The sequence below is a fragment of the Boleophthalmus pectinirostris genome, unplaced genomic scaffold (assembly GCF_026225935.1).
Source record: "Boleophthalmus pectinirostris isolate CB_2022bp ecotype Guang Dong unplaced genomic scaffold, ASM2622593v1 HiC_scaffold_16, whole genome shotgun sequence".
Classification (NCBI taxonomy): domain Eukaryota; kingdom Metazoa; phylum Chordata; class Actinopteri; order Gobiiformes; family Gobiidae; genus Boleophthalmus; species Boleophthalmus pectinirostris.
The window spans coordinates 9324173-9336415 of record NW_026571095.1 but is presented as its reverse complement, the minus strand read 5'-3'; the positions used below and the strand labels follow the sequence as shown (position 1 = coordinate 9336415).

Sequence of the window (12243 nt, the reverse complement as noted above, 5' to 3'; positions counted from 1 at the left end):
CAAAGATTTTGATCTAATAGAACTTTTTCCAAACTTAAATGTCTCCGAAATGGACAATTAGAGGACGTTTTTCCGTTCAAATATGGTGGAATTTATGTATTTGGCAGAGTCCAAAATATTATTCCAGCTCATTAACCCCCATCAAGTCTTCAGCTAAATCGTAGCTGTAATTTGCTGGCATTATTTTGCAGTTTGTCCAATTATTTTCACGCTACTCTTAAGGTAACCACAAATGAACAAAAGGAAATGAGCTGAAGAGAATATCACATTGTATGATAGATATATACTGTCTGTAATCACCAACGTACAGACTCGGAGATGCAAATTCGAGAGTTTTCACCTCAAAAACTTTCTTTCATTTTCAAAAGCAGAAGTTTTATCATCGTAAGAGCAGATTAGATTGCGCTGCTGTGACCCCCCGAATGGATAGATCAATAGAGGGAGTACCGCGGTGAAGGGTGCTCATGTTTTGCCATTCGTATTGACTTGGACCAATCACTCCATTATCCTTGGTGAAGGTTGCCGGTTAACATAAAATGTGATTCTGCGATGCAAAAACACTAGATGGATGACTCACTGGAGAATAAATGCTAACCATTTCCATATTATTTAAAGACTGTCCTCATTTGTAAACCCACTGAGCACCAGGAATAAGCAGCAGGTAGTCACGTCTCTTGAATATTGAGCGCCGATTTTTTGATTAAAACTCGACCCAATTTTTCCATTGCTTGCATTCATAAAGCCAGTCATTCTTAATGCTTGTGTAGATGAAGCGCTCCTTGGACACGTCTCAATCTTTGAACCTGAATTAAAGGCAACCGCATTAAAGACTGGTGGTGATGACTACAAGTTCATATAGTCCTGAAGAGTAATGTCACACGGGCAAAGTCACAAGTTGCTTAGCATTCAAAGTAGTCTGCAATTAGGATAAAGTACATCACATGGCAGTTCCAAATACTAGTATAACCCAAATTTTTAAGGAACCGTATGTAAGAATTGGATTTTAAACTGCATAAACTTCATATAATCCCAAATAGTAATCCTACACGGGTAAAGTCACAGGTTGCATTCAAAGTAGTCTGCAATTAGGATAAAATACCTCACATGGCAGTACCAAATATAACCCAAATTTTAAAGGAACTGTATATAAGACTTGATATAACCAAAATTTTAAAAGTTTCTGTATGTATAATTTTGATTTTAAACTGCATAAACTTCATATAATCCCCAAGAGTAATGTCAAACAGGCAAAGTCACAAGTTGCTTAGCATTCAAAGTAGTCTGCATTTAGGATAAAATACATCACATGGCAGTACCAAATACTGGTATAACCCAAACTTTAAAGGAACCATATGTAAGATTTGGACTTTAAAATGCATACATTTATAAAGGAACTGTATTTAAGATTTGATATAACCAAAATTTTAAAGGAAATATATAAGATTTGGGTTTTAAACAGCTAAACTTCATGTAGTCCAAAAGAGTAATGTCACATAGGCAAAGTCACAGATTGCATAGCATTCAGAGTAGTCTCCAGTTAGGATAAAGTACATCACATGGCAGTACCAAATATTAGTATAACTAGTATGTGAGATTTCGACTTTAAACTTCACAAACTTGACCTATTTGTGTTCATAGATATGAGGCATTAAGGCCTGTCACGATAATTACAATATTTACTTATCGTCCAATATATGATAGCTAGAACAATATATTTTCAGTTCAGTATTTATCGTGGGTACTTTCTTTTTGCAATAATGGGGAGATTTTATGTAATAACGTAAAATTTGAGATGTAGAGAGAATAAATAACTTCTTTTAATGATCCTGTATATTTAAAATGTGGCTCAGTGGGATTATTCTGCTTTGTGACAATAGCATATAGTATTTTTAATATTATTGTTTGTTTGTTTCAGTATGCCGTACTTCAGAATTTGTTATCGTGACAGACCTATAGACATGTTTGAATCAAATATAGCTTTTACTGATAGCAGTTTAAATGCTGATCTGTTCTTAATTACAAAAACGTTGGATGTGAATCGCATGCTGTTTATGTTTATAATAAGTTGTTTTTTTTTGTTCTCAAGACATAGTTATACAGTGAGGGCCTGTACACGAGAACGCTTGCGGGTAAAAAGGACAAAATATCTTATCGGAAGTGCCTTTCATTTAGACGGTGATGGTGTTTTGGGGCTTAAAAATGCCAATGAAAAGTTGAATATGCTCCACCGTAGCATTTCCGTCTACACTGCCCAAGACACAAAATTCTAGTCAGATCTGCTCACGTTGCGTACATGTTTACGTCACGTACATCACCACCTAGCGTCACCACCGAGCCACCTGGCATGCATCCCAACTGAATTCCACACACTTTTGCGTCACCGTATGCACGTAGATTTCTTCCCGTGAAATGCTCATCTAAACGCGGAATAAAAAATGAAGACACGATGCCACTTTTTGATGACCTCTTCTGTTCAGACGTCATCATATAAACATAGTCTGAGAAAGCAAAATGAGCGCCACTACATTAACTCCAGCGCCTGCAGACAACCCTGCTCAGTCAGGTTAAAGGTGCATCGAGGGTCCGTCAAATGCTTTTCTTCATGTAGATGTTATTGCTTTGTTTGGAATGTTTCACAGTATGGTATTAAATCTTTCTATCTTTGTAGAGACCAAACCAGACAAAGTTACAGGTCAGATCTGTGGAGAGGCGACCCCGCTCACAGTCAGAATGTAAGGCAGAGCTGTTTAATGTCATACTGTGGAACATTCCAGGCAGCAGTGACATATCAAAACCAGTAAGCGCACAGATTACATACAGTTCCTTTAAACCAGGTATCACATCTTGCCAGTTAGATTAGGCAAATTAACACAGCCTATTTAGTATATTTATTTATGAAGCCTTGGGTTGTTGTTGAACGTAGAAAGACAGCATTTAAACATTTAATTAGAGATGTAAATGCAGCCAGATGGCATATTAGCAGCTATAATTGTTAAAGGTCTATTTGGTTAAAAAGCATAAGTGACAATACTCTTACGCACAGTATTGCAAATTACCAAAGATTAAAAACATGTTCCTGAAACCTGTGACCTGAAATCAAATTACTTTAAATGGTCAACTTTATTATTGCCAATTTACTGTGATTAGATTTGACTCATTTACACATTTCACAGATCAGTTATGATGCGTTTAAAATTTCCTGTTGAACAAAAGCAATTCTTGTCTTAATTTTTTTGAATATTGTAATTTTTTTTCGCTCAGTTTGAAATTAATTCCAGGTCGTTCCACAGTTCTGCTTTGATGAGGGGGTATTTTACTTCAATGGGATATTAACTGCTGACATATAATATCTTTAGATCATCACGTTACCTTTTAATGTTTTGAAAATTTCACTTTTTCTGACGATCTGAGCCTCCCGTCCCTTTACTTTCCATTCTAAGTCACTCCCCCTTCAGAGCACTATCACAACATAATCAGCATGCAACCCTCTAATGAAACTACTGCACATTTGCTACAGGTTTTTCAAGTTGTTGTGTGCAGTTTTGTATCATGCTTTTGTAATGTATTTATCAGTCTTTTTGTATTTATTTATGCATGGATGACACCTACAACCTCTTCGTGCATGTTTTTGATGAAGGAACTACGTTATAACACGGTAGAAAGCACAAAAAATAGATTTTGCATAATACCCCCTATTTAATTATAGCTTGAAAATGTTATTTCTCTGTGTATAATCTAAACTTCTCAACCTTGGAGTGACAACGGCTCAGATTTCATTTTACGGTTCTGTTTACATGCACACAAACATCGGATCATTATCTGATTTCTGGAGTTATCAGATTATTAAAATGTCATGCAAACAGAACTTGTGATGAGTAATCTGATTTATCTCTGACTGTTCACACCTGTGCAGGTTTTGACAAGGAAAGATGCACAACAGGCAAACTAATGTGACAAAGACAAAAGTGAAAGAGACTCTAAAAACCGTTGAATAAAAGACATGTGTCAACATGTGTTTTTAATGATCTGGTTTCACTTGTGCATACACACCAAAATCAGATCTAATTATCGGCTTATCAGATTATTATTAGTTATCTGACCACGTGAATGTGCCCAGTGTTGACCTTAGTCGTGGTTCATCTAAACTTCAGACTCATTTTGTGTAAAAATCTTGTGTGTATTCCTAAGTCGAGACTTTTTCCTGTGTTAAGTTTGCAAATGAGGACACAGGTAGTTAATGCAGCAATAGCCTTCTCCTGTGTAGCGCGCTTTACGCCTTGGCCTCCCGATGTGAGGGTGATAGCATGTGGGGCGTTTGATTTCTACACCAGGCCATAATGAAGTTTGACATTTAGTTTGGAGAGAGCAGCGGAGCGCGATCAGGCCTTGATTAGTGCGCTCTAATTGAGGATAATAAGGGGGAGGCGGTGATTGTTTCTAATTTTTGCCATTAATTGCAGCCGTTGGCTTTGATTGAGGACAGGCAGGGCTGCCATGTCAAGGGGCCCAGCAGAATCATAGTGCTCCTCACCCCAAGCCTCTTGAATAACAATGAATACCCCCCTCCCTCCCTCCTCTACTCCCTTCGCACCCTCCACTCCGGGCCTTTTTACATTGTCATTCATTTCCAGTGTAGCATTAGAAAGCAGGCTCCACCGTGAAGCCTTTAAACTGTCATCTCCGTAGCAGGAGCGTAATACAGTGTAATCACAGGTTAGCCACGCACCTATCCCGCTGCCCAGGTGATCTGAGCCGAGTGCCAAAGAGACTTCATTACCACGCTGCCTCCTGATGGCTCTCATAGGCGCTAACAGCCGGCTAATAATGGACCGCCATCGGGCCAACTTCATCATTCTCAACTAAAGTAATCCAATCTGCAGCTCTTACCTCTCAAATGAGAAGCACTTAAGGTTCAGGAGCTTAAAGGTAGGGTATGTAACAGCAACTTATGTGTATGTGCAGGTATGTAAATGCAAGGTGGGAACAGACCATTGGCTTTCAGACTATTTCAGGGTCTAACAATCGTTTTAGAATAAGAATTACTGAAAGAGGGGTAAATTCCTCCACAGTAAAAACGTACCAAAAAAACAAAATAAAAGTTAAACCAATAAGCATTTTAATTCAGTTGATTGTTCACATTTCAGCTGAAACAAAGTCATATTTAGCTAAAAAAAAAAAAAAAGTCATGTTTAGTGATACAAAAGCTGTCATGTCAAACATCTTTTTAGCTAAATCAGTTTGCTAAATCTCCCCTTCTTATCCAATATGCATCACACATTAAATCCCTTTTACTATCTGTCCATCCAGACCAACCTGAAATGCTTCCTCTTTCATGAGGCTGTCCCACATGTGCTGCAGGTGTGGTCTGAATGGGCCGGGGTCATTTTCCACAACATTAAGGCCCAAAATTGATAATTAGAGGTGTTTATGACATGACTGTGGCCCCAGGGGCAGCCCTCCCCTTTAACCTCAAGCGACATTAAACAAATGCTGGCTGTCACATTGGAGGCAGGTCTGCGCTCATGTCTTGTGTCGCCATACGGAGCAGTGCAGTTGGGACAGACGCTGGAGCACACAGGGAGGACCCCCGTGCCCCCAGCTGTCTGAGCCAGCTAATGACTCGTCTCAGGGGGGCTGTTGGAGGAGAGCAGGGAAATTGAAACAGACGCTTCGACTAGTGCTGCTACATGTGTGGCTGCGTGCTGCCATTCACACACAATAGCCCCACACACACTCCAGGCGTGTTTATTGTTGGGATGTGCTTTAAGAAATGATTTTACATTAGAAATAACAACCTTAGATTGTTATACTGTACCATCTACTGTAGCCTCACAAGCCCCTTCAGTCAGAGTTCTTTTACATGATCACATTGAATAGAACACTTAGGGTTAACTTTGAAATTGAGCTGAGATGAAATGAAGTGTCTCAGGTGCTGCCTCCGCGATGGCTCCACTCTGAAACAATGCGTCCTTAGGCCGTAGCAGCACTTCTCGCGCTAACGTTAGCATCCTCACACCCCTGCTGAGCGCATCTTACTCCACCACGACGGCCCCATCTCCCTAAAGGTAATGACCGAATTAGGCCTAATGTTGTACACTGGCTAATGGCACAGCGCCGCACATTATCGCATGTGCAACTGGCAACGACAACAGCAATAATCCCCAAGCCCCTTGTCCTCCTGCACCCCACCCCTGGGGCTGGGACGGTGCGCAGGGAAATGAATGGAGTTTGCCACACTACAATGAGCTTTTGATGGGAGACAATGGAGGAGGCTGCCAGCACCTCACAGGGTGGTAAGAACAGAGCAATATGGGGCCCATCTACTGGCCCTCCCCTCCTGCTCCCCCAGGCCCCTGGCCCCTACTCTTAGATTCATAATGGCATCTGGAGGGGAAAGAAGGGAAAGTGATGTCAAATGTCAGGAAATCAGAAGGATGGCAAGCTGACAACCCCCTCCCATGCTCCCATTCCTTCAAACGCCTCTGCCCAACGGTAGCACAGGTTAATATCACATTTATAAAATCACTTACAAGAAACAAAGCCGGCTCTTAGCCCCCTGTCACTCTCAGACAGTTATATAGAGAGCTTTGCCAGGGGCCAAACAGGTAACCATTTGTTCACTGATCGCCCCATACCTGTCCCTCACTCTGTCCAGAGCAGCACCAACACACTTACTTTTGACTCACATCTACCAACTCTCTCTGGACTTTTCATATTTTACTACATCTACAGAATCCATTATACAATACACCAAACACCTATGAGTAAGTCCTACATTTTAAACACAAACAAGCACAAAATTGTAAAGATAATAACACTGAAAAAATGTCTGCCGTAATTGTTGGATGCAGAACTGCACTTAACTTGTGTCTGTCTCTTTCAGCCAATGGGATGGGAGATCCGACCAACTCCAATCTGGGCAGCGCCACAAGTCCCAAACTTGAACCCCCTCCGTCGCCCCACGCCAACCGCAAGAAACACAGAAGGAAAAAGAGCACGGGCATCACCAAACCAGACGGCCTCTCAACGGGCAACGAAGGTACACACACACACACACACTCACACATACACATACACACACACTCACAGTTTACATAAAGCTAATGGAGCTCACTTTGCACAAGCTGTGAGCATGACTAAAAAGTTTATTTTTACAATAAGAAAAACATGGTCAGCTTGAGGTGCAGTTTAAATGTACAGGAAGTTACATGTTAGCTCGTGATGTTAAGAGTATGGTTACTTATTTATTCTATTAGTAGTAAAAAAAAAAAAAAAAAACACTAGTCATATTTAACTTTTTTTTGCAGTTTGTTATTTTTGATTCTGATATTACTCACATTCATTCTAATATAACTCTGCATTTTAAAATAATCATTTTAATCACTTTTAGAATTTGGTTAATGAAAAACGTAACCTTTTTTTCTAGTGCTATTGTCAAACTTAAACTGGAAACATCTTTGTAAGTGGTATCCCAGACATTTTGTAAATTTGATAAAAAATTTAAAGATAATTTTTGATGTGCCAAATCTGTTAATCTGCATTTGCATAGTTCACTCTTCACTATTTAAGTTATTTGTGATTCCGATATCATGCCTACATTTTCTGTTAATTAATCAATCAAATTACTGGATGAAACTAAACTAAAATATAATAATTTTTAGCCCCATTGTCAAACTTGAATACACCATTGTAAGTAATATCCAAAACATTCCAAGTTTGCTTAAAAATGTAAAAAAAATCTATATCTATTAATCACACTTGAATCTCTAATCATCATTTGCGTTAGTACTTAAAAGTACGTATATCTGCCCTGTCCATGTACCCCCTTGCTTTGCCCACCCCCCTAGTCCCCTCCCCTCTCTCTCTGTCTCCCCTTCTCTGAATAGTCCCATAGCCCGGGTCCTTCCCAGCAGGGGAGTGGCAGTCTCCTCTCCACCCAATTAATAATGATTCCCCGGCCCAATGATGAATGGAGTGCCCTAATTGGATGGCATTGTGAAAACACTGAGACGCATTTCAGAGGCCATAAAACTGATGTCACCCGCGCGGGATGATCAATCAACAAGATTGATACGCTGGATAACAACAACAATGGCATTGACGCCTCCTAAATGGGGCTTAGCATTAATAATCATTATACTTTTTTATCATGCTCGCTGACAGCTCCTCTTTAAAGTGTGAATGGCTCTGTTGACCACATTGTATGGAGCGCACATCATCAGCATCACAGAGATAAGTGCCGCTGTTCTTATTGTTCAAACACTAGACCCTTGTGCAGGCCCTCTAGCCTGATAGCTCTGGGAGATGTTTCTCTTTTACACATTCAGCCGAGAATCATCAGAACAGAATGAGAAAATGTTCTAGTATTTTGTTACAAATCTACCAGCTTGCCTCATGACTTGGTTTTACATGCGTTTTGAGTCCTATAAGGTGACATCAAAATGGTCAAAGTGACACTCTCCCCTCACATCAAGAAAGTTACAGGTTCAATTCCCATGGCAGTGTGAGTTTCTTCCGGGCCCCTTCCCCCATCAATCTAAAACATGGACAATAGGCAAAGTCCTCCAGTTGAAAAAGTCCTGATTAAGTCTTGCTCTGGATGGGTCCCCGGATGTTGTGGCTGCCCTCCGCTACAGACAGATTGCCCCAGTTGCATTGAAGGATGGGTCAAATGCAGGCCAGCAGTTTTCCTATGGGGACAATGAAGTGTACCTTATTAAGTAATTATGACAAAAAATATTTCTGGAGTTCTTTTTTTTTAGAAGACCTATTGGTCTTGTTTCTGTTTAGTTATAATCTATGACACCCGTGGATCATTATGTTATAATTTGGACATTTTGAATCAGAATATTCATCTAAAATGACTTAATAAAAGAAACAAATGAGCTGATTTCCATGTTAGAAAATTGTGGTGTCCAATGGGAGCAGTAAACGTCATCACAACAAAGTGCAGTGAAGCTGTAGACACCTCCTGCAGATAAACATCAGGCTAGTGAACCACAGATGTTTGTTTTTTTTCATTTGTACCAAAATGACTATGTGATGCTGCCAAATCTTACGCCTATCACAGATTGTGAAAATATAATTGGAGAATGAAGTTTGTACAGAGCAGTGATTATCAAATACAAAAGTATTTCATGAGTTCGGTTCAGTTATCAAAAATTCAGCATAATGTTGCATTGAACATAAAACCACAACCTCTTTAAATGGTAGTACCAATCCAAAGACAAGAACAGATAATCAAAAAATTGAAGATGCCTAAATATATTGCCCTTAAACGTCCTATATTACGCAGAATGGACAAATTGTTTTAGTCTGTCATCAATCAGTAGATTTCAAGTTAAAGCTTCCTTTTCATTTTTTGTTTCATAGAGACTGAAATGATTTAAATGATTCTAGTGAAGCGGTATAGATTTTAAAAACACAGTGGAGCACTTCCTGTATTACAAGATGACATCACAATGTGAAGCAGAGTGTTTTCTGTTTGAGACAAGAATTCAGTCGAAATATGCAGGATTTGTGTGTTAAACATGTGTGAATGAAACAAAACACAACTCCATGTATGTTTTTGAGGAGGAAATAACATTATAACATAGATCAGAAAATAAGGTAACATTGGCCCTTTAAACTCCACACATTGCCAACAGAAAGTGCTTGTTTGTGTGTGATAATTGTGGTGGTAGGTTGTGGATAATGAAGCCAGGCTGCAGTGCACTTTCTGAGGAGGAGGAGGAGGTACGAAGCAATCAGGCAGGAGACACCATATCCCCAATGTTCCTCACGTCATCAAACACGCACATTGTTTTCCCCTCGCTCTCATTGTCCCTGTGAAGTTTTCTATTAGCCCCAGCTTGTCTGTTCTGCTGAATGCCCTAAAATACAGACGTACCGCTTTAAATATTGGATTCGCCCAGGTCTTGATGTGATCGGAGCGCGCGGGAGAGAGAGGAGAGGCGCGAGGTGGATCTTTGAATAAATTGCTATCAGTTTATCTCATTTACGGGACAATCAGAAGCGTGCAGTGCAGGCTGAAATTGAATTTTAGTAGTTTTGAAGCGTCATAAATCAAGGCAGCGTCTTAAGATGAGATATCATTTTGGTCATGATAACATGTGTACGCTTTGAAGGGGAGCTGGGAGGAAAGTTTCACTGAAATGCGGTGGGTTCCATCCAGGCATGTTTTACCGTGGGGCGCTGTAATTTTATCTGTCATTATTGGGAATTAAATTGTCTTTAGCCATGGATATTAAAATGAAACTAGAAAGAACACAGAAAACTGAGAGGCCCTGCAGGGAGTGTATGTGCTGAAGTTTTTATAGCAAAAATCAGTCGTTCATTTTATAGTTGCTTGAACGTTTTTGCACAATTTAACAGAAGTTCTTGAGATTTGCAGGCCCCTCAGATAAAAAAAGAAATGAATAATATTAGATTTAAATTATACATAAATAAAATATCAGTCAACAACGATATGACACGATTAAGTGATGTGTAAATTAGAAAATGCTTCCACAAAATGTATTTATTTTTCTGTGATTTGTACTTAAATAGATTTCTTAATTATAACACCAACTGTTTTTCCTCATCTTTACTTTTTATTTTTTTTATATCCATATCCGCTCCATATAAAATACATTCCTACTCCTTTTGAGCATCATGGACTCCACAGCATATTACTGTTTATCACATTTGAACATCTCTTTTATTTTATACTAGTATAATAACCATTGTGAAGTGAATGTGTCTTTATGTACTTTTTTTTAAACTGATGCTGAAATAAATAAATAAATAAAAATAATACAAAAAAATATATAAAATACAATAATAAAATAAAATAAAATCTAAATAATTTTACATCAAAATAATGCAAATAAAAATTAAAACACACATTTATTTCGTCGATATCTTAAAAAAAAAAAAAAAGCCCCCATTTTCACCAAGGACACGCGCGGTGGTCACTGTCTGTAATCCACACAGTCCCTAATCCACCACTGTGCCCCTGTAGCAGAGCCCTGTGCTGTAATGAACTCCTCATGTGCTTAAAGAATGATGCAGGACGCACCGTGAGACGACTGACAGAGGCGTAATGCGTTTCACAGCGGCCGCCTCTCCCCGTGTGGCGCTCCCATAAACCCACTGCACAATCGATGGCCGATAAAGAGCTGTGTTCAGGGGGAGCCCTCTGATGAATGCACACTGTCACACGGCCTCATTAATGTATTTCTCTGTTAAAGGAAGTGCAGCAAATGTTCAGAGCTTCACATTTGCATATGGGTTACCTTAAAGGGCCTGTGTTACTCTATTCTCTGATCTGTGTTAGAATGTTGTTTCCTCGTCACAAACAGACCTGGAGTTGTGTTTTGTTCTGTTCACACATGTTAAACCCAAACATCCTGCATATTTAGGCCTTCTCTGAAACGCAATCCACTCTGTTCCACCTTGTGATGTCATGTGGTGATAAAGGAAGTGCTCCACTCTGTTTTTAAACTCTGTACACCTTCACTAGAGTTATTTGGATGATTTCAGACCTGGAATTTCCATCTATACTAAATAAAATGTCAAATGTAGCTGTTCAAAACTTGAAAACTACCGCTTCGTGACATCACAAAGTGGAACAGAGCATTTTGAGCTTTGGAGATTGTAATATATAATGCAAGATTACTCAAACTGAAACAAAACACACACTCAAGCTATGTTTTTTGAGAACATTTTGTATAATTTAATAATGCAATTTAGAATTAGAGCTTCTTCTCCCTGTTTATTTCTTTCAACTTCCCATTTTCATGAATTAGTTCAGCTCAAAATCCAACCACATTTAGTTTTTTCTGTTTAAAGTTCATGTTAGACCGGCCTCGTCACTAAAAAGTAAACTGCGTAGCATTTAGTCAAGATCAAATCAAACTTTATATAGAGCATATACATTGCTTGTGGCCAAAGTACATTACACAGACAATTCAAATGAGTAAAATAACTCTGAAATTTAAAAGATATGGACCAGCCCTTGGCAAAACGCAGCCTCCGTCTAGAGTAAATGTCAACACACTTACAGCCAAACACTGAATGATCCTCAGTTAACTCAATATCCACATTAAGTAATAGACTCAGTAACGATTTTGTTACCATAATGATGATAAAATACTTATTTTAAACAGGAGCATGTGATTTTCAACATTAAATTGTGCTACTTAATTTTATATTACTGTGTGGTTTTCCTCAGATGTCCAGGTAGATTCCATAGTGATCTTG

General features: G+C 39.0%; 1 protein-coding gene across 1 annotated transcript in view; it reads left to right on the top strand.

Moving 5' to 3' along the window:
- Nucleotides 1–12243, top strand: part of agap3 (ArfGAP with GTPase domain, ankyrin repeat and PH domain 3) — a 262903-nt gene that overhangs the window by 214574 nt on the left and 36086 nt on the right. The window contains exon 13 of the mRNA XM_055152051.1: nucleotides 6884–7039. Within this exon, the coding sequence (XP_055008026.1) occupies nucleotides 6884–7039 (156 nt within the window). The remainder of the gene's footprint in view (nucleotides 1–6883; nucleotides 7040–12243) is intronic.